Consider the following 27,350-nt stretch of genomic DNA (forward strand, 5'->3'; position numbering starts at 1 on the left):
TACTTCCCTCATCTACTCCCTTCTGGAAACAGAGGAATGCAACTTCCCCCACCAGCCTCCCATAGTTCAAAGAAACAGAATGAACCTGTAAAATATACCAAACGGGCTAACATCATGACTGCTTTACTTACATACTGAGTTCTTTTGTGTTCCGCTGATTTGTCCTCCATGGCCCCTACCGCTGTCGTGGTGCTTCTGTCCCCTCCAGGAATGTACATTTTGTTGGGGCCTTGAGTGTTCATGTCACGGGGGAGTTTGACATCTCCTACGCCCAGAGCCTCGCTCTTGTATTTCTTCACAAACTGCTCCATCTCCTTCACCTCTTTGGGAGATAACTCATGGCATTTTGAAGGGTCCTGGTCATGGGCAGGGAGTTGCTTTGCCAACTGCTTCTTCCGGTACTGTGCCCCCTCTGAGCCTGCCACCGGCTGCTTCTCTTTGGGCAGCATTTGCATGTACTGCCTGGCCTAGACCACAAAGGAGACCAGCGTTAACTGGGAGATGCCTTGGCCATCAGACAAACGATACTATATAACACTCATTAGAATCAAATTACTGAAGAATTCAGTTTTATCCATTAATAACAATTGATCTTCATAATACAAGTTATCTTGAGATGTTAATATATTAAAAAACACATTAAAAATGGTGCAATAAATAGATTTAGTCAGTAAAAATGAACACATTTTTTTCTTCATGAAAGTAAAGCTTTTTTTTCAGTTTGTAAAGACTTGGGTTACTAATGTTTACTTGTGCTAAAATTACTTTTCTATACATCTGAAACTAACACAACATTGTAAATCAACTATACTCCAATAAAATTAATAAAAAAGACAAAGCCCCCCAAACAAACAAAAATACAACTGTATAACTGCAAAAGAAAATTTTTTAAGCCACATGTTCAGAATGGCCTAAGGATCATCAGTATTATATAAGAAAATGATATCACAAGATTCATTCTCATGATTTAACTAACCATCTTAAAAGATTTCCAAATGTCTCATCTAGTTATTATATTAGTGGAAGGAGCTTGACACAAAATTGCTTTTTTTTGCCTTATATATAAAAGAAATATAGTGTTGACCACCTTTTGAGTTACAAACAATTGACAGAAATTCTATTCTTTAGATTTTTTTAACCATCTTAAGAAAAATCTTCCCCAAAGTAATGAAGTTACTAGCTTTATACAAAACATGTTTTTCATTTAATTACTGAAAGTGTCATGCCATTTCTTTGAAAAAGGTCAACACCGATTATCTATGTAGTGAGAAAAATTCTATGGGATATCTAATCTTACTTCCAAAAGTCCAGCAGGAGTTGGAAGTCAAGGTAATGGGAACCCCCAAAAATAAAAGGCCTGAGGTCAATTAGATCACTAAAGGAACTGCCCTAAATAAGTAGCCTAGGAACTTCAATAAAGGGACTTCCTTCCCCCTTATTATTTACCAGTGCCTGATTCTGGACAGGAGGAGCCCATTCGTAGGTAACTGTATTGATGGAGACATTCTTCTTGGCAGCAACTGGATTGGTCAGTATCATAACATTGCGTTTATACATGGGAATTCCATCTGATTTTAGCTTTGCAATCAGGGTGGTGTACTTGGTGTCTTCAAAAAGTTTCCCCACTTTTCTATCCTCTTCATTGCTCAAGAGGACATCATGCTCTTCTTGGCCACACTTGCAGTTACGACATATTTTTCTATAATTTTGGGGATAAGCAGGCAATGATTAATTATACTTAATCAATCATACATATGTAGTTCATAATATATTTTTACAAATATTCCTTATAATGGTATGCAAAGTCAAGACTTATGACAGGTGGGAGTGAGGGGATTACAAGTAGCTATACATAAGTTTAAGTAAGGAAACATAAAAATGCATCTTTGCTTTATAAGACTTTGAAAAAGGTTTTGATTAGAAAGTGCATGTTCAAGGGAGTATGACTGAGAGTAACCCCATGTGATAGTCCTCATTCTCTCAACCAGATATGCAAATAAAACAAAATCACCAAAAACTATCACAGCAAGCATTTTCATATTTTATTGCATGATAGCAGCCATTACCTATTTTTTTTCCCTAAGTGAGAGATAAAGAAGTTGATATAACTTTTCTCCTCAAGGATGGTAACCCAAGATTTATGTTTAGTTTTTTTCATTTTCTTTCCTGTCCCCTTTCCAATTTCCTTTTCTCTCTTTTCTCATGCTCCATTTCCTTTCTCTTCCTTTCCCTTTCCTCTTCTTTTATTTCTTCAAAACATTTAGTGACTACCAACCTGTGCTCCCTTATGTATAAAAGACACAATCTCCCTTCCCCAATCTGGCGTGGTATGTAATCTTTCATTTACGCAACATATATGTGTGTCCACATGCCAAGCAATGTACCTGATACTAGGACATAATGATGAAAATAATTAGGCCCAGTCTCTGACAGTCTAGATCTTATGCTTACCACCTGGTGAGGAGACAGACATTAAACAAATACACACACACACACACACACACACACACACACACACACATACCTATAAATGCATTTGTGATAATCACAGACTACTTTGAGAGGATATAATTTTGACTTGGAACTGGTGAGCAAAGGACTCCATAAGAACATTAATCCTAAGAAAGTGACATTTAGGTTGAAATCTGAAGGATCTGTAAAATGAATGTGAACTGTGTGTATGTGTTTGAGAAGAGGTAAAGACAGGAGAAGAAAAGCCTCCAGACATTTTGGGTAGAAAGAGTATGTGTGGTCGTCCTGTATTAGGAGACTGCGTCCTCAGGCCCTATGATCAGAGAAGTCTGGTATGTATGACTACAGTGAGCTAAGTAACTTGGGTAGTGACAAGGCTGGAAAGGTAGGCAAGCCTGAGATCATGCAGGGACTACTTGGAAGGCATATTAAGAAGTCTGGCTTTCATTGTATGAGCAATCAGGAGGCTCTGTAGGCTTTTAAGTCATGGAATAACATGATTAGATCTATCACTTTCAAAAGCTGTAATACCTGCCATAGGGAGGACTTAGGGATAGATGTAACTTAGAGCAGGAAGACCAGTTAACATGTCAATGGTGCATCCAGTCTGCAAGGTCCTAAGCAACAGGGATTCTACTGCTATTTCAAACCTGGAATTTACATCTTGGATGGTTACTGTTTTGGCCTGGGTAAGATGTGTAATAGCTTGCACTGAAGTATCTGATAGTGGAGATAAAAAGAAAGGAACAAATTTAAGATATCCTTAATGTGAAACTGGTCTTCCCTTGCGGCTCAGTGGTAAAACAATCTGCCTGCAATGCAGGTGACTCCCAGGAATCCTGAATTGGATCTCTGGGTCATGAAGATCCCCTGGAGAAGGAAATGACAACCAACTCCAGTATTCTTGCCTGGGAAACTCATGGACAGAGGAACCTGGCAGGCTACAGTGCATGGGGTGCAACGAGTTGGACAAGACTAAGTGACTAAACAAACAATGTGAAACGAATTAGGCCTTGTGAATACAGTGATGAAAGGAAGACAGAATCAGTTAAAAAATGAACCCAGGCTTCTGGGATGAGTAAGATTGTAAAAGGAATGTAATTTATTAGATCATAAAAGCAAAATAAGAATAGTACTGAGGTATGGGATGAAAATGTTGGTGAAATCTATCCAAACTGAAATAGTAAGTTTGAAATGCCTATAAAACAGGGTAAAGATATCAAGTAGATTATAGGATATATAGATCTATTATTAGAAACTGTAGCCTGGTGGAAAATATAAATTCAGAAGTCAGGGAATAAGTTGAATAGAGCACTTTCACCTCCTGGGGGAAGAGCAGAGGGAGATGAGGCCTCAGGAGGGAGCCTGGTACAGGAGCACAAGCTGGCAAAGATGACAGAGGAAAACAGAGAGCAGAAAGAATCTGCGGGATTAAAAATATAAGCTGGAACTAAAATACCGCACAATGATAGCATATAAGTTAGAGGGAGAAATCTGAGAGCTAAAAAAAACATTTCAATATCCTTACACTGTTCAGGAAGATACTGAAGATATAGATTAACATTGGACGTTGTTAACTATATATGTTAAAATATCTAGATAACTAAAGAAAGAAATGTAATTTCTAACTATGATAAAAAGGGATGAAAATATGAAAATGTAATCAGTCAAACAAGATCGGAGAAAAATAAACTTGGGAACTTAGGAGATGTAGAAAGCACAAATTAGATGGTTGATATAACCCAAGCATATCAACAGTCACAATAAATGGACTCATTTCTCCAGTTAAAAGATAAAGGCTTTCAGAAGGATAATATAACAAAGTAGTTAAACTATATGCTGTTTAAGAAACACTTAAATTTTAACCACATAGAAAGGATGAAAAGTATGATGATGCAAAAAGATAAATCTGGCAAATACCAGCAAAACGTTGTTACATATATTGAAAGTGAAAGTCGCTCAGTTGTGTCCAACTCTTTGTGACCCCATGGACTAAGTCCATGGAATTCTCCAGGCCAGAATACCGGAGTGGGTAGCCTTTCCCTTCTATAGGGGCTCTCCAACCCAGGGATCGAACTCAGGTCTCCCACATTGCAGGTGGATTCTAGACCAACTGAGCCATGATATTAGGGAATACAATTAAGGCTTTTTCCCTCAATGAGTATCAGAGTCACTTCACAGTAACAAATACTTAAAATCACTTCTCTGCTATAACAATTAACTGAATACCACCTAATAACCTAACTTCAGCAATTAACTGAATACCACCTAATAACCTAACTTCAACATATAGAAGCAAAAGTAACAGAACTATAAGAAGCAAATGGACAAAGCCATCATTATGGTGAGATTTAAAAAAATTAGAGATAAAGATTTGAATAACACAAGTATCAAGCCTGACCTAAGAGACACATGAAAGCATTATATCCAGTGACTGGAGAATATATATTCTTTTTACAACTATTTGAAACACTTTGAAAAACCGAACATCTACTAGGCCATAGAGCAAGTCTCAAGGACAGATCATCAACCAGGTAAGCTGAACAGAATGCAGTTATGTTAAAAATCATCAACAAAAACATTACAGAGTACTTTTTAAAAAAGACTCTTAAAAAATTAAATGTTGAAAGAAAAGAATTACAATATAAATTAAAACAAAAAACATTTTAGGAAAAAAGAAAGCAAAACTATAACTTCCTGAAACTTGTAAAATACAACTAAAGAGATGCTGAGGAGGAAAATTATAGTTAAGGTATGCTCAAATTAGAAAGAAGAATAAAAATTAATAAGTTAAGTGTTTAACTCAGGACGTTAGGAAATATTCAGACAAAACCTAAAGTATAAAGGAAAATAAAGACAATAACAGAAACTGATAAAGGTTTGCTTCTCATTGGATACAGAAAACATTCAATACATATCAACATTTCTTCTGATTACATTGAAAGTAATTTTAGTTGTAGAAAGGAATTAGGACTTTAGAAAGGGTTTCTGGGGAAAAAAGTCAGCAAGCACTCAGCATCCGTCATACTTAGTGCATTCATTTTAGGATCTGAAGCAAGAAAGCAACCTTGCCATTGCCACTTCATTCATTTTTCCTTGGGTACTAATCAGAGCAATAAGAAAGTTCAAAGAAATACAAGTGGTAAGGATTCATCAGAAAGGGAGAAACTAAACTGTTAATTACACATGCTCGAATCGATCATATAAAAATGTATTCGCATCATGAAAAGTTAATGTCTTACATATTTAAAATTAATATAAATCATTGGATTTCTCTACATCAGAAAATTACCAAAAAAAAAAAAACCTAAACACTTTGTCAAATAACAAATTATTAAATAATTATTTACTTGTATGTTCTGTTTTTCTTAAGGTGAGGTATGCAAACTGAAAATATTACAGTGGACTTATACAGTCCCAGAAAGAGAGAGAAAGACAGTGTGCCAAGAAATGTAGGGTAGGGAGGCAGAGTACTTCCCTTGTGTACACATCGGTCAGAATTCTTCATTTGGTAATAACTTGCTGAACAGTTTGCATATTCTAGCTCAGCCCTGAAAGACTTCCATCTGGTTATCTCACACTTTCATCTACTGGAGAGGAGCATACTCTCCTGCTACAGCATGTTCTTCAGTTAACGAAAACAACGTAATTATTCGTAAAACTACCACAGTGCTTCTGGATCAAGTTTAACATGACACCTTCCTGAGGGGAACGAGGTGGGCTGGGAATTCAGTTCTTATATAAATAACTCGCTCCTTATATGGCTGTGAACTATGGCATGCATCCTGGCATTAGCAAAGTGACTGACTAAAGAAGGAAGGAATCATGTTACAGGGATAGTGACAAATATTGGAGTTCCCTCAAAAACGTTTATTGTCCAGGTGTACACCAGTATAACACGTATGCCACGAAATAGAGAGTAAGACTCTAAAATCTGAAGGATTAATAGTAAAAGAGTAAGTGAAACAAAGCCTGTGGTCTTTCTAAAGCATGAACTATGCTATGACAAGCTGTAGCATGGTTAAATAAATTATATTTACTATGAAAATGTTATATAAAAAAGTATATTAACCAATGACATACTAGCCGTCTCTATACTTCTTCTTATTAATCCTGGTGATTCTTTGAAGATTTACATTCTGAGAAAAATCTATATTCCCTGTCTACCCGTTAACCTATCCAATATAACTTTATTAAGCAAGTAAATTCAGGTTAAGACACCACACTGATAGCGCAGTGATGAGGGAAGAAGTAGTAGCTAAAGGAGTCAGCCTATGCCTGATTAACAGTTTCCTAAGTGGGGAAAACCTATGCTTGATTCATGATCGTTTTTAAAATCCCAATATACACTATAAGCCTCATCTGCACCCTTACTCCAAAACTGTGACCTGCAATAACAGAACTGGCAAGAATATGACTCAAGAAGGGTAGGATGGTTCTTTTAGCCAGAGAGTTGTCATCAATGTAGTAGTTGGAATGACCACATTCGTCCCAGACTCTGAAAACCAGAGCTCCGTTTCTGCAATAAAAAGGGACAGCTACAAACCACTAGGCAAGAAAGAAATCCATAAAATCTGGGCCAGGTGCCAAGAGCTATCCTTGTGGAAATGTGCGCTATCCACTACTTATCCAGGTTTTAAAAAATATTTTTTGGGGGTTTTAGTCTACAGTGTTTTATATTCTAATCTCCCATATTTAAATTTTTTTTTAAAATTTTTAGAAATATCTTTCAGGAAATTTCAAGTCATTTGGAAAATAGTCAATAAATTTATTAAACGGAAAATTTTGTTGAGAAATTAGGGAAGAGAGAGATACCGTTATTTTTTATCTAAGAGAAAGTCTGAGGATGAGTAGGACATTTAAGAAAACAAGGAACTTTAAAAAATTTGTTTTAGACCAACCTGAAATAAAATGAAAACGGCATAGGTGAGCAGAGTATCCATGAGCAAGGGGCTATGTTTATAAGGTGTGTACGGTATGTTTCTTCAGATGATTCACATGTAACTTTTGATGATAGGTGTAAGGCTTAAAAAGTTTATTTTTATTAAATTTATTTGAGCTATTCATTTGAGGGGAGTATTTAAATCCGCTCCCATACTTAGCATAGCCGTCATATCTCTAAATCTTCTAAACTGCCCTATAGCATTTCTGCCCAAATTTTCCATGGGAGGCTAAAGTTGTGTGAAGGGGAAATGTAGGGGAAACTCTGAACTAAGTTAGTTTAAAACAGTCTTTTTTATATGACTTTCTAAAAAAGATTTGAGGGTAGACTGGTAGATTGGGAAGCTCTATGATGTAGGGTGAGGAGGGCTATTTGTCCTAAAAAGTTTAAAGCTGTTAACACATACACATGCAAAGATTAATATGCATGACAAATCAGAACTGTATACTCACAATTTTATATTACAACTTCAGAGTTCTTGAGTTAAGTTCAGGAGAGTACAAAACTTACCAAAAGCACTGCTCAGAAAAGTAGATAGATTTATAGTTGCAAGCTGAAAGCAGTCAAGAAACTATCCCTCACAGCTTCTCAAAAGAGAAGTTATTTTTGTAGCACTATTTGTAAAAATTATTATTTTTCCAAGGCAAGTAGTAGCAACTGGAGTGCTCTGACATACCGCCAGCAGTCACAGTGATTTAACGGAATGGTCATGACACTGCTATAAACGAATAATTTAAAAGGGTTGGAAGCTGCCCTTTTACAACAGGGATATACATATATGGACTTAAGAGTGGGCCTCTGTTATAGAATTCAACACAGGCATTAATCCATTTATGGTGGGGAATTTTCAGTTTTCAGCCAGCTCTAACCCAATCAGAAATTCTCTGGACAGATGTATGCTTTATTCATCCAAATAACACTTTTCTTGTAAAATGCAACTGTTTTATTGAAACGATTTATCGAGGATTAAATAAAATAATAATTTTATTACTTATTCTGTTACTTATATAATAAATGATCTATGGTTCCAATGATATTACTTTCAATATGAAATAATTGGCTATAGACTTCATATCCTGGGTTTCTGTCTCGCATTTCATAAATATTTGTTATTTCTAAATATTACTTAAAAGTGTGCCCAGAAGATAGTAATTTTTTCATGATAAGTATTAATATCAGGTATCCTCAATCTTTTATTTTCCTCTAGCTTTGTAATTACTGGTACACTGAAAAAAAGGAGAGCTCAGAGTTACAATATTTTTGTCCACAACCATGTCTATGCTGCAAAAGTGCCACACTGGGAGGGCACACAGCCGGTGCAGTCCACAGTTCACTGGGCAGAAGAGTGTGAATGTGGGTTCAAGTTTTTGTTCTGTCCTGTAGAAAAGTGGTGATAAGGAAGGTTTTGGTAGGCTTTGGGTCCAAATTCCAGCTCTGCCATCTATAAGCCATGCCTTAATAAGTTATTTAACTTTCCTTAAGTCTTTGACTTCTCAAATATAAAATAGGAATACTACCACTTATCTCAAAAGGTATTATGAGGATGAGGTACAATCAAGTAAATAAAGTGCTGTGATAAACAGAATTTTAAGACAGTCCTTATGACCTTCACCTTGGTATTACTCCTATTATGTTACTTTATATGGAAAAGGAGAGGTTATTCAGGTGTGCCAAATCTAATCACAAGAGCCCTTAAAAAATAGTAAGTTCTCTGGCTGGGAGTGTAAGAGGAATTTGAAGAGATCAGAGGTGCAGAAAGGATTCTAAGCCAACTATGTTGGCTCGGAGGTTGCCATGTGAGTGGCTTCCAGAGGCTGAGAGTAGCCCCTGGCTAACAGCCAGCAAGGAAACAGGGACCTCAGATCTACAATCACAGAGAAATAAATTCTACCTCCCTAAGGAGTGAGCCTGGAGGCAGATTCTTAGAGCTCAACCTGGCCAACTCCCTGATTTCAGCCTTTTAGGAGCCTAAGCAGAGAATCCAGCTAAGCAGCCCAGACTTCTGACCTAAAGCGCAAATGGAGGTTGAGTTAATTAACATCCAGTTATTGTTTTAACCTGCTAAATTTATAGTAATTTGTTATGGAGCAACAGACAAGTGTTTATTGGTGTGCGACAAAGAAGTGTTAATGTATTTCTTACTAAGAACCAACAGGCTCAAATAAGTCTTTTCTTAAAAACTCCTTTGGGTTTTAAGTTCGATCTGTGAAATGAGCTTTGGCTAGCTAACTTATGAATCCCACTCTAGATGTTTGTATGTCTAAGAGTTTGTTTTCAGCTTTTTACAACCTTTGGGACACACTTTGAACAGGCAGTCATACCTGCTGGATCTCTCCCACTCACTCTCTAGACCCACTCTGCACAGTACCCTGTGCAGTGCCTTAGCAGGCAGACACTTAAGGACTGTGGCAATGGGCCACCTTGCCCCACCAATGGAAAGCACCAGCAGGAGGTCCGAACGATGAAGAAAATGAAATTTGAGCATTTACTTCCTAGATTTCTACAGTGTACAAGGTGCTAAAGGGGAAAATGATTTACTTTACTTGGGTGTGTGTGAACCAGGAAAAGAAGGTGCTATGGAATGAACAGGGTCCCTCCCCCAATTCATATCTTGAAGCTCTAACCCCTGATGTGACTGTACTGGGAGAGCTTTTAGGAGATAAAATTTAAATGAGATCATAAGGGTGGAGTTCTAATCTGAGAAGATTGGTGCCATATAATAAGAGGAGAGAGACCTTCTCTCTCTGCATGTACACACAGAGAAAAGGGCATGTGAGGATACGGCCAGGAGGTGGCCATCTACAAACGAGGAAGTGGCTCCTCACAGGAACCCAACCATGCTCATGTTTTAGTCTTGGGCTTCAAGCCTCCAGAAGTATAAGACAATACATTTCTGCTATTAAGAAACCAGTCTGTGGTATTTTACTACAGAAGCTGAGCTGACTCATACAGGGAGCAAAGACAGCTTCTCAGAGACATCGCCTGGGCCAAGACTTGAAGAGAACAGGAAGGACTTTTTGTTTCCATGTGGTGAGATTTCTTTTTAGTTTGACCATATAGGGTCTTTCTAGGCAAAGGGAACATGAGATAAGGCACAGAAATTTCAGGAAACAGCATGTGTCTAAGTAATTGAAGCACAGGGTACTTGAAATGGAAGGAAGGTGGGAAGAGTAAGCAGAGGACAGATATTGAGGTTTAACATTAAAGGCCAAAGACTTTGTTCAAAGGATCAAGTCCAGTGGGAAAGCATTAAGATTCTTAAGCTATTGGTAAGTACACAATAGTATCCATTTTCAAAAGACCATTCTTGTGGCTGCATAGAAGGTCAGACTGATAAAAGTGAAGAATAACTAGGCTCTGATTTTCACAATGTGCTCCAAGAAGCCCTAAGGGTCTTAGAAGTCAAGGGTCACCATGAAGATGGAGGAGGAGGTTAAATGGGCAGGAACCTGAGACCGCATGTCTACTTCAATCACAGCAGTTCTATGGCCTCGAACCAAATCTGGAATCTTTGTTACACTCAGGACAACCAGCCTTAGAAAGTCTGTAAAAGTCTTCAAAGACTGTACCGAAAATGGCTCATCTGGAGGTCAAAGGGACTTACCCTCAAGCTTTCCAGCTGTGGTGAAAAGGTCAAGGAATTATCATAAATTCTGAGAAATGTGTCTGGACTGATGCCAGGAAGAAGACAGAACTACTAAATAACACCATTTGTACAGATGATATAAATCCAAGTTAGACTGGACGCTGTGGCAAAGCCCTAGTCTTTTATGAATATGTGTGAACATGTTCAGTTGTATCTGACTCTTTGTGACCCCATGGACTGTAGCCCACCAGGCTCCTCTGTCCATGGGATTCTCCAGGCGAGAATGCTGGAGTGGGCTGCCATTTTCTACTCCAGGAGCTTCCCGACTCAGAGATTGGACCCTGTCTCTTGTGTCTCCTGGATTGGTAGGTGGATTCTTTACCACTGAGCCAGCTGGGAAGCCCTAGAACAATGTGTATCAGGAAGGAAAGAAACATGGTACATTAATACAGAGCAACAACAGAATGAATCCACATAAATGGGGAAATAAGAGAAAACAAAAAACCTATCTGAAGAAGTAACATTTAAGCCATGATCTGAGGGTTGAGCAGTTACCCAACAGGATAAAGAGGCCAGTATCATTTGTGCAGACAATGTAAGGGAAAATGTAGGGGAAAAAAACTGGATTATGGGGGATAAATAACTTCTCAAATACTCTAGGGAACGCAGAGAAACTAGTAAATCATACGAATATCTACACTTTGGGTGAGATCAGGGACTTTTCTCTTTCTTCAGTTCAGTTCAGTTCACTCAGTCGTGTCTGATCTTTGTGACTCCATGAACCGCAGCATGCCAGGACTCCCTGTCCATCACCGACTCCCAGAGTCCACCCAAACTGATGTCCATTGAGTCAGTGACGCCATCCAACCATCTTATCCTCTGTCGCCCCCTTCTCCTCCTGCCCTCAATCTCTCCCAGCATCAGGGTCCTTTCAAATGAGTCAGCTCTTTGCATCAGGTGGCCAAAGTATTGGAGTTAGCACATGGCAAAATATCTAAATCATAACAGATGCTTGGTGAATGTGTGTGGAACAGCAAATAACTCAGCCTGAGTTCTGAGACCCTGGGAGATCAGGCAGCAACATGCTAATGAAAATACTACTAGGTAGTAATCGGAGTTTGTTTCTTCTTACTTGCATATGGTTTCTCATAAGCAACCTGAGGCAATCAGAAACACAAGACGTTTGCAGGTCCCTAGCGTAAAATTACTCAACAACTACCACCTCTAGGAAGAGTTTCAACTGATCTGACTTTTGTCAAGTGCCCATAAATGGACCAATCAGTGTGAACAAGGAAATGACGAACCATGACTGGGTCAGCTTACATCACATACCCAACACTGTGGTTATTAACCAGAAGAAAAGTGAAAGTGAAGTCGCTCAGTCATGTCCGACTCTTTGTGACTCCATGGACTGTAGCCCACCAGGCTTCTCCATCCATGGGGTTTTCCAGGCAAGAATACTGGAGTGGGTTGCCATTTCCTTCTCCAGGGGATCTTCCCCACCCAGGGATCAAACCCAGGTCTCTCGCATTGCAGGCAGATGCTTTACACTCTGAGCCACCAGGGAAGCCCAACCAGAAGATATAGTCTTTTATGGTTCTTAATAGATTCTCAGAAAATACTGAGGGTAAAGAGATGAGACTACATGGAAAAATGATAATAAATAAAGTGATTTTTATGTCACTGCTCTTACGTGACATTTTTGTGTGAAAATATCAGATGATAGTTATCTACAATACAAAAATAATACAGAGCAAATAAGAACTACTATAAACTAACCTGCTTTAAATAAAAATCTCATGAGCAGTTAAGGCAAATGCATAGTCAAACTAAAAAGAGCATGATGTGAGACTGCAAAGCAAGAACTGTGCCCAGCAGAGGGCAGAGCAGCTCTCCACAAAATCCACTGAGTACAAAGAGCTGTGTTCTCAGGAGCTGAAATATTCTAATGCATGACAACTGTTTTGTGTTTGGTGACTTTACCTTTCCAAAATATTACAGACATATTCACAAACTGCTATGTCCCTTGAAGAGGCGGCACAAAGAAGAGCCAGTAAAATCTTGTAATTTTAAAATTCCCTGGGCCATTTTAGCTCCTTACACATAAAGAACTGTATCATCATTTGGGGGAGGGCTAAGGTTTCCTTTGCCTTCACTATTTAAAACAACTGTCCTTGTTTCCTAAAACTTATTATGTAAATGAGCTTTTAAAGAAACTTAATACCCTAAATTTTATTTTACATTCTTCTTTAACTTATACTGTATACAACCCTATAGCTGATTACATTTTTTATTCTACAGTGTTTCCTATGGAAATATGCAATGTAAGAGTGGTCCTCAAATGAGATTCATTCTAACAGTCAGCTGCCATCCTAATGATGTATGGTTGATCACTTTAATTTTTTCTTCTAGCAATAATATGCTAATTCTAACTTGGAAGAAAAGTTATGACCAACCTAGATAGCATATTCAAAAGCAGAGACATTACTTTGCCAACTAAGTTCCGTCTAGTCAATGGCATCCCACTCCAGTATTCTTGCCTGGAAAATCCCATGGGCGGAGGAGCCTGGAAGGCTGCAGTCCGTGGGGTCGCTGAGGGTCGGACACGACTGAGCGACTTCACTTTCACTTTTCACTTTCAAGCACTGGAGAAGGAAATGGCAACCCACTCCAGTGTTCTTGCCTGGAGAATCCCAGGGACAGCGGAGCCTCGTGTGCTGCCGTCTATGGGGTCACACAGAGTCAGACACGACTGAAGTGACTTAGCAGCAGCAGTCAAGGCTATGGTTTTTCCATTAGTCATGTATGGATGTGAGAGTTGGACTGTGAAGAAAGCTAAGTGCCGAAGAATTGATGCTTTTGAACTGTGGTGTTGGAGAAGACTCTTGAGAGTCCCTTGGACTGCAAGGAGATCCAACCAGTCCATTCTGAAGGAGATCAACCCTGGGATTTTTTTGGAAGGAATGATGCTAAAGCTGAAACTCCAGTACTTTGGCCACCTCATGCGAAGAGTTGACTCACTGGAAGAGGCTTTGATGCTGGGAGGGATTGAGGGCAGGAGGAGAAGGGGACGACTGAGGATGAGATGGCTGGATGGCATCACTGACTCGATGGATGCGAATCTGAGTGAACTCCGGGAGTTGGTGATGGACAGGGAGGCCTGGCGTGCTGTAATTCATGGGGTCGCAAAGACTCGGACATGACTGAGCGACTGAAATGAACTGAACTGAACTGAACTTTGAACACTTATAAACTATCATTATGGTCTTGGCAGCCACTGATGAACAACATTTATGTTCTTTAAAAGAATGGATTTAAAATACCAATTTTAGGTTTATATGACATAGAATAACAATTTTAAAAAAACATGCAAATAAGAGCTATAAAAAATTCACATTTTTGATCCACTAACATTTGTCTTCCATAGGTAGGCACTTGATTCAAATCAAGACATTGGCAAAGGATTATCATTTTTTTTAACTCAAGCTTTTCAAAGGTTTTCAGTAGTAAATTTACAGCTGAAAATTTTGGGGAAAAAAAAAAACTAGATTCAAGTCCATTTCCTGACAACTAGGACATGAATGCTCAATTCATTGTATTTATTGTTTAATCACAAATATACAGATGAGATGTGCATAGTTGTCCATTTTAATAAAAGAATATAGTTCTCCATTCTTAATAAAAGAATAACAGCTAATAAATAGTCCTTCAGGATTACCATAAACTTATTTGCCACTCAGAGAAGAGACATATTCAATATTTTAGTCTCACAGGAAAACTGAAAACCAGCAAATAAATCAAGCAAATAAATACAGTCACTATAGCTCAATAAGCTCAAATAATGATAAACAAGTCAGAATAGCTTTATTTCTTATTTCTTAGAAAAGAATACACTAGATCACAACTTATCAACCATGCTGGATAACTTGTAAGCAGTCTCCACTGTCTGAGGAAGCAGTGCCAAAAAGCAGAAATTACTACTGTGGCTTTAGTTTTCAAAACCTTACCTCCAGAAGTGCAGTTCGAATCCCTCACATTTTTCTTTGCATTTTAAACAAGGGGCTCCAAATCCTTGCTCATGACCTAGACCCATCTGTTAAAGAGAAAACAACATGGATTTATTATGTTTTTAAAAAATCAATAGACCACAACTTTAATTCAATTTACTACTCCTCTTGATATAACTTTCAAACAGATCTTTCATGGGTATCACATTGTTTAGTCAGTGATGACACCCAGGTATGCTCTATGGCGATTCCAAGTGCATACACAACATACCCTGTATTCTTATTGCCTTTTTCATGAATAAAAAAGCATTAGAATACAACTATATAGAAGACTAAACAGATTGCAAAAGTCACAAAAAGTCATGAATTTATCTTTTTGGCCACCACATGCCCTGTATATAATAGGTACAGGGAACAGTCAGAGGAGCCAGAGCTTGGAAAGCAAGCCTGGCCCCAAATGACATATTTTTTGGCAAACAAGGAATATGCAAATGATTGGGGGAAATATTGTTTTAATTATTTAATTAAAATTGATTTAATATTATTATTTCATTTTTGATAAATATAATAACAATAATAGCAATGACAAATATACTGAATGACAGGGATAGAGATGAGCATTTATCTCACTGAAATTTTACAGAACCTCATAAAATACTTATAAAGTAGGCAATTCTATTCTCCATCTTAAGAGACGACAACTGAAACTCTGACAGGCCACAGAGCTTACTTAAGATCAACGTGTTAATAAATGGTGTACAAGAGATCTGACTCCAAGTCTGATTTCAAGGTCTGTGCTCTTATGCCCTAGATAGGGGTACAGGGAGTGCACTACTGCCCTTATATAGCAAACCATTTTTTTTCCTTCTACCATATTAACAGTAATTCTCAGGAACTGCTGAGACATGACTTAATAAGCAAAAGAGGAGGGGTGCAGATGAGGGAAGGACACCAGAAGGCAATGTAAGCTCTGTAACCCAACTATTGGTATTAGAGTGAAAAAGATCAACTAGCTTTGCTTCAGCACATCAACAAATCACCAGTGCTTCCATCATTCGTATCACTGACTGCTGACAGATTTGTTACTGTTTAGTGTCTGGAGTGAGTGTTACAAGTCAGACAAGAGACTTTTTTCAATGGCTCCCTTTTGTAGCTTTATCAAGTTGTGTTTGTCACTGCAATCAAAACCACGAAATTCTGTAAAGCAACTATCCTTTGATTAAAAAATTTAAAACAAAACACACTGTAACTTGTTCCATGAAAGATCAGCTTGATCAGCCCATGAAGTTTAAATGAAGCCCTTCCTTTTTTCTTAAGAATTTTACCACATTCTTTTACATAACTAAGGGCATATTCAAAACCAGCTGGTCTACCCAGCTGCTTAGGAGAACCTACGATTTTTAAAGTTAGACCATTTCAAGAACATTTGCTAAACGTGATAAAAACCTGTCCAGCATTAACTATACTTTATTACCTTTGCCATATCTCCATTACCATTTTCAAAAGATTAAAAATTCTCTAAATTGTATACTTTAACACTAGCCACTTTGTTTTTTTCTTTGAAAGAATCAAATTATTTTCTTGTCACTTATCATTATAGTTCACAGTACAGAAATAAAATGGGTTACCAAAAGACAGATTCTAGCTATTTTAGTTTACTGGTCTTTTGCGATGAACATAATTAAAGAGTTTTTCTCTCCACTACGATATCCATAGTAAAATGAATAGCAAATCTAAAAAGGTCAATTATTTTTCCAGCCCTTCCTCGTTTTCCATTACAGGAGAGGTAATGATCCTGAGTCTGTCTGGTATATGGATTTGCCTCATACTATGTTCCATGTATCCCCTGCTAAACTGAATCTCAGATGAAAATTAAGATTATATTATTAAGGCTTAATCACATAGCTCAGCTTAAATCAGCTGCTTCTAAACTCACAGTAAGAAATACATTTTGAGGCGGTCCTAAGATGGCGGAGGAATGGGACGGGGAGACCACTTTCTCCCCCACAAATTCATCGAAAAAACATTTGAATGCTGAGTAAATTCCACAAAACAACTTCTTAATGCTGGCAGAGGACATCAGGCACCCAGAAAAGCAGCCCATTGTCTTCAAAAAGATGTAGGAAAAAATATAAAAGATAAAAAGAGAGACAAAGAGGTAGGGACAGAGATCTGTCTGGGGAAGGGAGCCTTAAAAAAGAGAGAAGTTTTCAAACACCAGGAAACACTCTCACTGGCGAGTCTGTGGCAAGCCCTGGAACCTCAGAGGGCAACATAACGGGGAAAAAACATAAATAAATAATTAAAACCCACAGATTACGTGCCCAACGGTAACTCCCAGTGGAGAAGCAGCCTCAGACACCCGCAGATGCTCGCAGATGCCCACATCTGCCACTAGCAAGCAGGGGCTGGGCAGGGAGGTGCGGGCTGCACTGCTTACAGTAAGGACCAGGCCTGAATGCCCCGAGGGCAATCTGAGGGAACTAACTTGAGATAGCAAACCAGTCTGTGGGATAGCTATCCCAAGAAAAGCCCTAACCTAAGACATCGCCAGGCCTGCTCACAGAACAAAGGACTGAGCAGAGCTAGCCGGCTGCGGACTGGACCATCCCCTGCCAGAGAGGCAGGCGAGGGTAGCCAGAACTGGAAGGGGGCAATCGCGGCCCCAGAGAGGCATCATCTACCAAACTGCAAGCAGGCTTCGTTGCTAACCAAGACTTCTTGGGATTCTGGATGGTCAACATCTGCCGGGAGGGTTGCAGCCAAAGATCAGATCCCCAGAAGAGACACACAGCACACCTGAGAAGGTGCTCCGTTGTACACCCAGAAAACCGAGCGGCAGGGATGGGGGGAGGCCATAAGTTGCAGCGACCATTCTCGCCAAGCACCTGGTCACTTGAGTTGCTCAGACCTGGGATGGGCACAAAACACAGGCCCAACCGAGTCTGTGCCTCTGTGGAGTATCCGAGTACCTGAACCTGAGCGGTTAAGACCTGGGAAGTGCATGCAACCCAGGGCCGGCCTTAGACAGTTCCCGGCAGAGCAACCTAGAGCCTAAGCAGTGTAGACAGGGAAAGCACACACGCCGTTCAGTTCAGTTCAGTTCAGTCACTCAGTTGTGTCCGACTCTTTGCGACCCCATGAATCGCAGCATGCCGGGCCTCCCTGTCCATCACCAACTCCCGGAGTTCATTCAGACTCACGTCCATCGAGTCAGTGATGCCATCCAGCCATCTCATCCTCTGTCATCCCCTTTTCCTCCTGCTCCCAAATCCCTCCCAGCATCAGAGTCTTCTCCAATGAGCCAACTCTTTGCATGAGGTGGCCAAAGTACTGGAGTTTCAGCTTTAGCATCATTCCTTCCAAAGAACACCCAGGGCTGATTTCCTTTAGAATGGACTGGTTGGATCTCCTTGCAGTCCAAGGGACTCTCAAGAGTCTTCTCCAATACCACAGTTCAAAAGCATCAATTCTTCGGCACTCAGCTTTCTTCACAGTCCAACTCTCACATCCATACATGACCACTGGAAAAACCATAGCATTGACTAGACGGACCTTTATTGGCAAAGTAATGTTTCTGCTTTTCAATATGTTATCTAGGTTGGTCATAACTTTCCTTCCAAGGAGTAAGCGTCTTTTAATTTCATGGCTGCAATCACCATCTGCAGTGATTTTGGAAGCCAAAAAATTAAAGTCTGACACTGTTTCAACTGTTTCCCCTTCTATTTGCCATGAAGTGATGGGACCAGATGCCATGACCTTAGTTTTCTGAATGATGAGCTTTAAGCCAACTTTTTCACTCTCCTCTTTCACTTTCATCAAGAGGCTTTTTAGTTCCTCTTCACTTTCTTCCATAAGGCTGTGAGCAGGGGCAAACCCAGTGTGGCTAAGACACTGCGAGCACACACCAGTGTTATTTGTTTGCAGCGTTCCTCCCTCCCCACAGCACGACTGAACAAGTGAGCCTAAAAAAGTGCCCACCACCGCCCCCTTGTGTCAGGGCGGAAATTAGACACTGAAGAGACCAGCAAACAGAAGAAGCTAAAACAAACAGAGGGAACTGCCTTGGAAGAGACAGGTGCAATAGAATAAAACCCTGTAGTTAGCACCGACTACATAGGAAGCAGCCTATAGATCTTGAGAGGTATAAGCCAGATCAAGGAACTATGGGAGAATGAACTGACCCCACACTGTCCACATTACCAAAGAAAGTCCGAGATATATTTTTACTATTATCATTTTTTAATTAAAAAATTTTTTTAAAATTCTCTATTATTCCTTTACTTTTCATTACCTACTATTACTTTGAAAAAAAAGACCCTAATTTTTAGAGCAAACTTCATATATATATATTTTATAATTTTTGTGACTTTGTTTTTTTAATATTGTATTTTTGAGAATCCAACTTCTACAATAGATTTTTAATTTTTGCTTTTTAGTATTTGTTATCAACTTTGTACCTTTAAGAACCTGATCTTCAGTACTCATTTTTGTGAGGGAGCGAGATCACTGGCCTGACTGCTCTCTCCCCCTTTTGACTCTCCTTTTTCTCCACCAGGTCGCCTCTATCTCCCCCTCCACTTTTCTTCTCTACCCAACTCTGTGAATCTCTTTGTGTGTTCCAGACGGTGGAGAACACTTAGGGGACTGATTACTGGCTGGATCTGTCTCTCTCCTTTTGATCCCCCTCTTTATCCTCCTGGCCACCTCTGTCTCCTTCCTCCCTCTTCTCTTCTGTGTGTAACTCCATGAACATCTCTGAGCGGTCCAGACTGCGGAGCACACATAAGGAAGTGATTACTGGCTAGCTTTCTCTCTCCTCTTTTGGTTCCCCCTCTTCTCCTCCTGGTCACCTCTATCTCCCTCCTCCCTCTTCTCTTCTCCATGTAACTCTGTGAACCTTTCTGGGTATCCCTCACTGTGGAGAAACCTTTCATCTTTAACCTAGATGTTTTATCACTGGTGCTGTATAGATGGACAAGTCTTGAGCCTACTGTAAGAATAAGACTGAAAACCAGAGGCAGGAGGCTCAAGTCCAAATCCTGAGAACACCAGAGAACTCCTGACTCCAGGGAACATTAATCAGTAGGAGCTCATCAAATGTCTCCATACCTACCCTGAAACCAAGCAACACCCAAGGGCCAACAAGTTCCAGAGCAAGATATATCATGCAAATTCTCCAGCAACACAGGAACACAGCCCTGAGCTTCAACATACAGGCTGCCCAAAGTTACTCCAAAACCACTGACATCGCATAACACATTACTGGACACTTCATTGCACTCCAGAGAGAAGAAATCCAGCTCCACCCAGCAGAACACAGACACAAGCTTCCCTAAACAGAAAACCTTGACAAGCCACCCATCCAACCCCACCCACAGCAAGGAAACTCCACAATAAAGAGAACTCCACAAACTGCCAGAATATGGAAAGGCCACCCCAAACACAGCAATATAAACAAGATGAAAAGGCAGAGAAATACCCAGCAGGTAAAGGAACAGGATAAATGCCCACCAAACCAAACCAAAGAGGAAGAGATAGGGAATCTACCTGATAAAGAATTCTGAATAATGATAGCAAAAATGATCTAAAATCTTGAAAACAAAATGGAATTACAGATAAACAGCCTGGATACAAGGATTGAGAAGATGTAAGAAAGGTTTAACAAGGACCTAGAATAAATAAAAGAGAGTCAATATATAATGAATAATGAAATAAATGAGATCAAAAACACTCTGGAGGGAATCAACGGTAGAATAACGGAGGCAGAAGATAGGATAAGTGAGGTAGAAGATAGAATGGAACAGAGAGGAAAAAAGAAAAACAAATTAAAAGAAATGAGGACAATCTCAGAGATCTCTGGGACAATGTTAAATGCGCCAACATTCGAATCATAGGAGTCCCAGAAGAAGACAAAGAGAAAGACCATGAGAAAATACTTGAGGAGATAATAGTTGAAAACTTCCCTAAAATGGGGAAGGAAATAATCACCCAAGTCCAAGAAACCCAGAGAGTCCCAAACAGGATAAACCCAAGGTGAAACACCTCAAGACACATATTAATCAAATTAACAAAGATCAAACACGAAGAACAAATATTAAAAACAGCAAGGGAAAAACAACAAATAACACACAAGGGGATTCCCATAAGGATAACAGCTGATCTTTCAATAGAAACTCTTCAGGCCAGGAGGGAATGGCAAGACATACTTAAAATGATGAAAGGAAACCTACAGGCCAGATTACTGTACCCAGCAAGGATCTCATTCAAATATGAAGGAGAAATCAAAAGCTTTGCAGAGAGCAAAAACTGAAAAAATTAAGCACCACCAAACCAGCTCTCCAACAAATACTAAAGGATCCTCTCTAGAGAGGAAACACAGAAAGGGTATATAAACTCGAACCCCAAAAAATAAAGTAAATGGCAATGGGATCATACATATCAATAATTACCTTAAATGTAAATGGGTTTAATGCCCCAGCCAAAAGACAAAGACTGGCTAAATGGATATAAAACCAAGACACCTATATATGCTGTCTATAAGGGACCCACCTCAAAACAAGGGACACATACAGACTGAAAGTGAAGGGCTGGAAAAAGATATTCCAGGCAAACAGAGACCAAAAGAAAGCAGGAGTAGCAATACTCATATCAGATAGAATAGACTTTAAAACAAAGGCTGTGAAAAGAGACACAGATGGACACTACATAATGATCAAAGGATCAATCCAATAGGAAGATATAACAATTATATGAATTTCACCTTTTTCTCAAGTGCACACGGAACCTTCTCCAGGACAGATCACATCCTGGGCCATAAATCTAGCCTTGGTAAATTCAAAACAATTGAAATTATTCCAAACATCTTTTCTGACCACAATGCAGTAAGATCAGATCTCAATTACAGGAGAAAAACTATTAAAAATTCCAACATATGGAGGCTGAACAACATGCTGCTGAATAACCAACAAATCATAGAAGAAATCAAAAAAGAAATCAAAATATGCATAGAAACGAATGAAAATGAAAACACAACAACCCAAAACCTGTGGGACACTGTAAAAGCAGTGTTAAGAGGAAGGTTCATAGCAATACAGGCTTACCTCAAGAAACAAGAAAAAAGTCAAATAACCTAACTCTACACCTAAAGCAACTAGAAAAGGAAGAAATGAAGAAACCCAGGGTTAGCAGAAGGAAAGAAAGCTTAAAAATTAGGGCAGAAACAAATGAAAAAGAAACAAAAGAGAACAAAGCAAAAAATCAACAAAGCCAAAAGCTGGTTCTTTGAGAAGATAAATAAAATTGACAAACCATTAGCCAGAATCATCAAGAAACAAAGGGAGAAAAATCAAATCAATAAAATTAGAAATGAAAATGGAGAGATCATAACAGACAACACAAAAATACAAAGGATCATAAGAGACTACTATCAGCAACTATATGCCAATAAAATGGACAACTTGGAAGAAATGGACAAATTCTTAGAAAAGCACAACTTTCCAAAACTGAACCAGGAAAAATAGAAAACCTTAACAGACTCATCACAAGCATGGAAATTGAAACTGTAATCAGAAATCTTCCAGCAAACAAAAGCCCAGGAATAGATGGCTTCCCAGCTGAATTCTACCAAAAATTTAGAGAAGAGCTAACACCTATCCTACTCAAACTCTTCCAGAAATTGCAGAGGAAGGTAAACTTCCAAACTCATTCTATGAGGCCACCATCACCCTAATACCAAAATCTGACAAAGATGCCACAAAAAAAGAAAACTACAGGCCAATATCACTGATGAACATAGATACAAAAATCCTTAACAAAATTCTAGCAAACAGAATCCAACAATACATTAAAAAGATGACCAAGTGGGCTTTATCCCAGGGATGCAAGGATTCTTCAATATCTGCAAATCAATGTAATATACCACATTAACAAATTGAAAAATAAAAGCCATATGATTATCTCAATGGATGCAGAGAAAGCCTCTGACAAAATTCAACATCCATTTATGATAAAAACTCTCCAGAAAGCAGGAATAGAAGCAACATACCTCAACATAATAAAAGCTATATATGACAAACCCACAGCAAACATTATCCCCAATGGTAAAAAATTGAAAGCATTTCCCCTCAAGTCAGGAATAAGACATGGGTGCCCACTCTCACCACTACTATTCAACATAGTTTTGGAAGTTTTGGCCACAGAAGTCAGAGCAGAAAAAGAAATAAAAGGAATCCAAATTGGAAAAGAACAAGTAAAACTCTGTTTGCAGATGACATGATCCTCTACATAGAAAACCCTAAAAATTCCATCAGAAAATTACTAGAGCTAATCAAAGAATATAGTAAAGTTGCAGGATATAAAATCAACACACAGAAATGCATTCCTATACACTAATAATGAGAAAATAGAGAAATTAAGGACACAATTCCATTCACCACTGCAATGAAAAGAATAAAATACTTAGAAATATATCTACCTAAAGAAACAAAAAACCTATATATAGAAAACTACAAAACACTGGTGAAAGAAATCAAAGAGGACACTAATAGATGGAGAAATATACCATGTTCATGGGTTGGAAGAATCAATATAGTGAAAATGAGTATACTACCCAAAGCAATCTATAGATTCAATGCAATCCCTATCAAGCTACCAATGGTATTTTTCACAGAGCTAGAAGAAATAATTTCAAAATTTGTATGGAAATACAAAAAACCTTGAATAGCCAAAGCAATCTTGAGAAAGAAGAATGGAACCGGAGGAATCAACCTGCCTGACTTCAGGCTCTACTACAAAGCCAAGTCATCAAGACAGTATGGTACTGGCACAAAGACAGAAATATAGATCAATGGAACAAAATACAAAGCCCAGAGATAAATCTACACACCTATGGATACCTTATCTTCGACAAAGGAGGCAAGAATATACAATGGAGTAAAGACAATCTCTTTAACAAGTGGTGCTGGGAAAACTGGTCAACCACTTGTAAAAGAATGAAACTAGATCACTTTCTAACACCATACACAAAAATAAACAAAATGGATTAAAGATCTAAACGTAAGACCAGAAACTATAAAACTCCTAGAGGAGAACATAGGCAAAACCCTCTCTGACATAAATCACAGCAGGATCCTCTATGACCCACCTCCCAGAATACTGGAAATAAAAGCAAAAATAAACAAATGGGATCTAATTAAAATTAAAAGCTTCTGCACAACAAAGGAAACTATAAGTAAGGTGAAAAGACAGCCTTCAGAATGGGAGAAAATAATAGCAAATGAAGCAACTGACAAAGAATTAATCTCAAAAATATACAAGCAACTCCTGCAGCTCAATTCCAGAAAAATAAATGACCCAATCAAAAAATGGGCCAAAGAAATAAACAGACATTTCTCCAAAGATGACATACAGATGGCTAACAAACATATGAAAAGATGCTCAACATCACTCATTATCAGAGAAATGCAAATCAAGACCACAATGAGGTACCATTTCACACCAGTCAGAATGGCTGTGATCCAAAAGTCTACAAGCAATAAATGCTGGAGAGGGTGTGGAGAGAAGGGAACCCTCTTACACTGTTGGTGGGAATGCAAACTAGTACAGCCACTATGGAGAAGAGTGTGGAGATTCCTTAAAAAACTGGAAATAGAACTGCCATATGACCCAGCAATCCCACTGCTGGGCATACACACCTAGAAAACCAGAATTGAAAGAGACACGTGTACCCCAATGTTCATCGCAGCACTGTTTATAATAGCCAGGACATGGAAGCAACCTAGATGTCCATCAGCAGACGAATGGATGTGGTACATATACACAATGGAGTATTACTCAGCCATTAAAAAGAATACATTTGAATCAGTTCTAATGAGGTGGATGAAACTGGATCCTACTATACAGAGTGAAGTAAGCCAGAAAGAAGAACAATATAGTATAATAATGCATATATATGGAATTTAGAAAGATGGTAATGATAACCCTCTATGTGAGACAGCAAAAGAGACACAGATGTATACATCAGTCTCTTGGACTCTGTGGGAGAGGGTGAGGGTGGGATGATTGGAGAATGGCATTGAAACATGTATATTATCATATGTGAAACTAAGCGCCAGTCCAGGTTTGATGCATGAGATGGTGCTTGGGGCTGATGCACTGGGATGACCCAGAGGGATGGGATGGGGAGGGAGGTGGGAGGGAGGTTCAGGATGGGGAACACCTGTACACCTGCGGCAGATTCATGTCAATGTATGGCAAAACCAATACAATATTGTAAAGTAATTAGCCTCCAATTAAATAAATTTTTAAAAAAAGAAATACATTTTATCTCCTGAAAGAGAACATGCACACACATACAAACTTGTATGTTTGTGGGTGTGTATAAAATCCTGAAACAAAGGTTTATTGGCTTATATAATATGGAGAACTAAGTATGATTCTGCCTCTAAGTTAAATGGCCACCTAAACAAATTCTTGCCTGCCTTCAAATCTGAATCATCTGGTTTGAGCAATACTGGCCTAAAATACCAGAAACATACTAGACCAATACCACCTCATTCTGTATTTCTGAATGAAACTTGGAAGCTCAGCTAATGTAACTAGAAGCTCAATCAGTTAGCAGAGGTTTTATACTAAGAACTCAGTGTAGCTCATTGCTGATTTACAAAGTCAGCCTTCAGTCAGTTCAGTCGCTCAGTCCTGTCCAGCTCCTTTTCACTGTTCCAGATATTTAAAATCACTCAAGTAATTTAAGTTTGGAAATTACAATTACCATTTAAAATTTTACCTTTACTCACTGCATCATGACTAACTACTATAACCCCTCCTGTGAATTCCTGGAAAAACTTCTGCAGCACTTACTTTCTCTGCAGTATTAACTAGCATGTAACAGGTATGCTTATGTTTATGTACTTGTATAATTTGTTGATTGTAAATTTCAGAGTATTGACCATATAGGAGGGTTTCTCCTAAGTGTCTCACAGGGCTTGATACTTTATGTAGAGTAGCTTTTTGAATAAACATGGCTGATATTTGGATGCTAGGAGAATTCAGTGCCAGTCTGGAAAGGACATTAGATTGCAAGTGCCTTGAAGGCATCAGTTCAGTTCAGTTGCTCAGTCATGTCCCACTCTTTGCAACCCCATGGACTGCAGCACGCCAGGCTTCCTTGTCCATCACCAATTCCTGGAGTCTACTCAAACTCATGTCCATCGCGTCGGTGATGCCATCCAATCATCTCATCCTCTGCTGTCCCCTTCTCCTCCCGCCTTCAATCTTTCCCACCATCAGGGTCTTTTCAAATGAGCCAGTTCTTTGCATCAGGTGGACAAAATATTGGAGTTTCAGCTTCAGCATCAGTCCTTCCAATGAACATTCAGATTGATTTCCTTTAGGATAGGCTGGTTGTATCTCCTTGCAGTCCAAGGGACTCTCAAGAGTCTTCTCCAACACCACAGTTCAAAAGTATCAATTCTTCAGTGTTCAGCTTTCTTTACAGTCCAACTCACACATCCATACATAACTACTGGAAAAACCAAAGCTTTGACTAGAAGGACCTGTGTTGGTCAAGTAATGTCTCTGCTTTTTAATATGCTGTCTAGGTTGGTCACAGTTTTTCTTCCAAGGAGCAAGTGTCCTTTAATTTCGTGGCTTCAGTCACCATCTGCAGTGATTTTGGAGACCCCCAAAATAAAGTCTGTCACTGTTTCCAGTGTTTCCCCCATCTGTTTGCCATGAAGTGATGGAACCGGATGCCATGATCTTTGTTATTGAATGTTGAGTTTTAAGCCAAGTTTTTCACTGTCCTTTTTCACCTTCATCAAGAGGTTCTTTAGTTCTTCTTCGCTTTCTGCCATAAGGGTTGTGTCATCTGTGTATCTGAGGGTATTGTTATTTCTCCCGGCAGTCTTGATTCCAGCTTGAGCATCATCCAGTCCAGCATTTCTCATGATGTACTCTGCATATAAGTTAAATAAGCAGGGTGACAATATGTAGCCTTGACATACTCCTTTTCCAATTTGAAACCTGTCTTTTGTTCCATGTCCAGTTCTAACTGTTGCTTCTTGACTTGCATACAGATTTCTCAGGAGGCAGGTAAGGTGGTCTGGTATTTCCATCTCTTGATGAATTTTCCACAGGTTGTGGTGATCCACACGGTCAAAGACTTTGGCATAGTCAATGAAGCAGAAGTAGATGTTTTTCTGGAATGCTTTTGCTTTTTTGATGATCCAATGGAAGTTGGCAATTTGATCTGGTTCCTCTGCCTTTTCTAAATCCAGCTGAACATCTGGGAGCTCATGGTTCACGTATTGCTGAAGCCTGGCTTGGAGAATTTTGAGCATTA

General features: G+C 39.0%; 2 protein-coding genes across 6 annotated transcripts in view; one reads left to right on the forward strand and one right to left on the reverse strand.

Annotated features, from left to right (window-relative positions):
• The window catches only part of TFEC (transcription factor EC), a 789,619-nt gene that overhangs the window by 452,444 nt on the left and 309,825 nt on the right, over nt 1-27,350 (forward strand). The window lies entirely within an intron of this gene.
• TES (testin LIM domain protein) overlaps nt 1-27,350 on the reverse strand; it is a 64,047-nt gene that overhangs the window by 12,487 nt on the left and 24,210 nt on the right. Inside the window, 3 exon segments of the mRNA NM_001195318.1 lie at nt 132-467; nt 1,447-1,699; nt 15,008-15,093. Of these exon segments, the coding sequence (NP_001182247.1) occupies nt 132-467; nt 1,447-1,699; nt 15,008-15,093 (675 nt within the window).

Source organism: Ovis aries, chromosome 4 (genome assembly GCF_016772045.2).
Source record: "Ovis aries strain OAR_USU_Benz2616 breed Rambouillet chromosome 4, ARS-UI_Ramb_v3.0, whole genome shotgun sequence".
NCBI classification, from domain to species: Eukaryota; Metazoa; Chordata; class Mammalia; order Artiodactyla; family Bovidae; genus Ovis; species Ovis aries.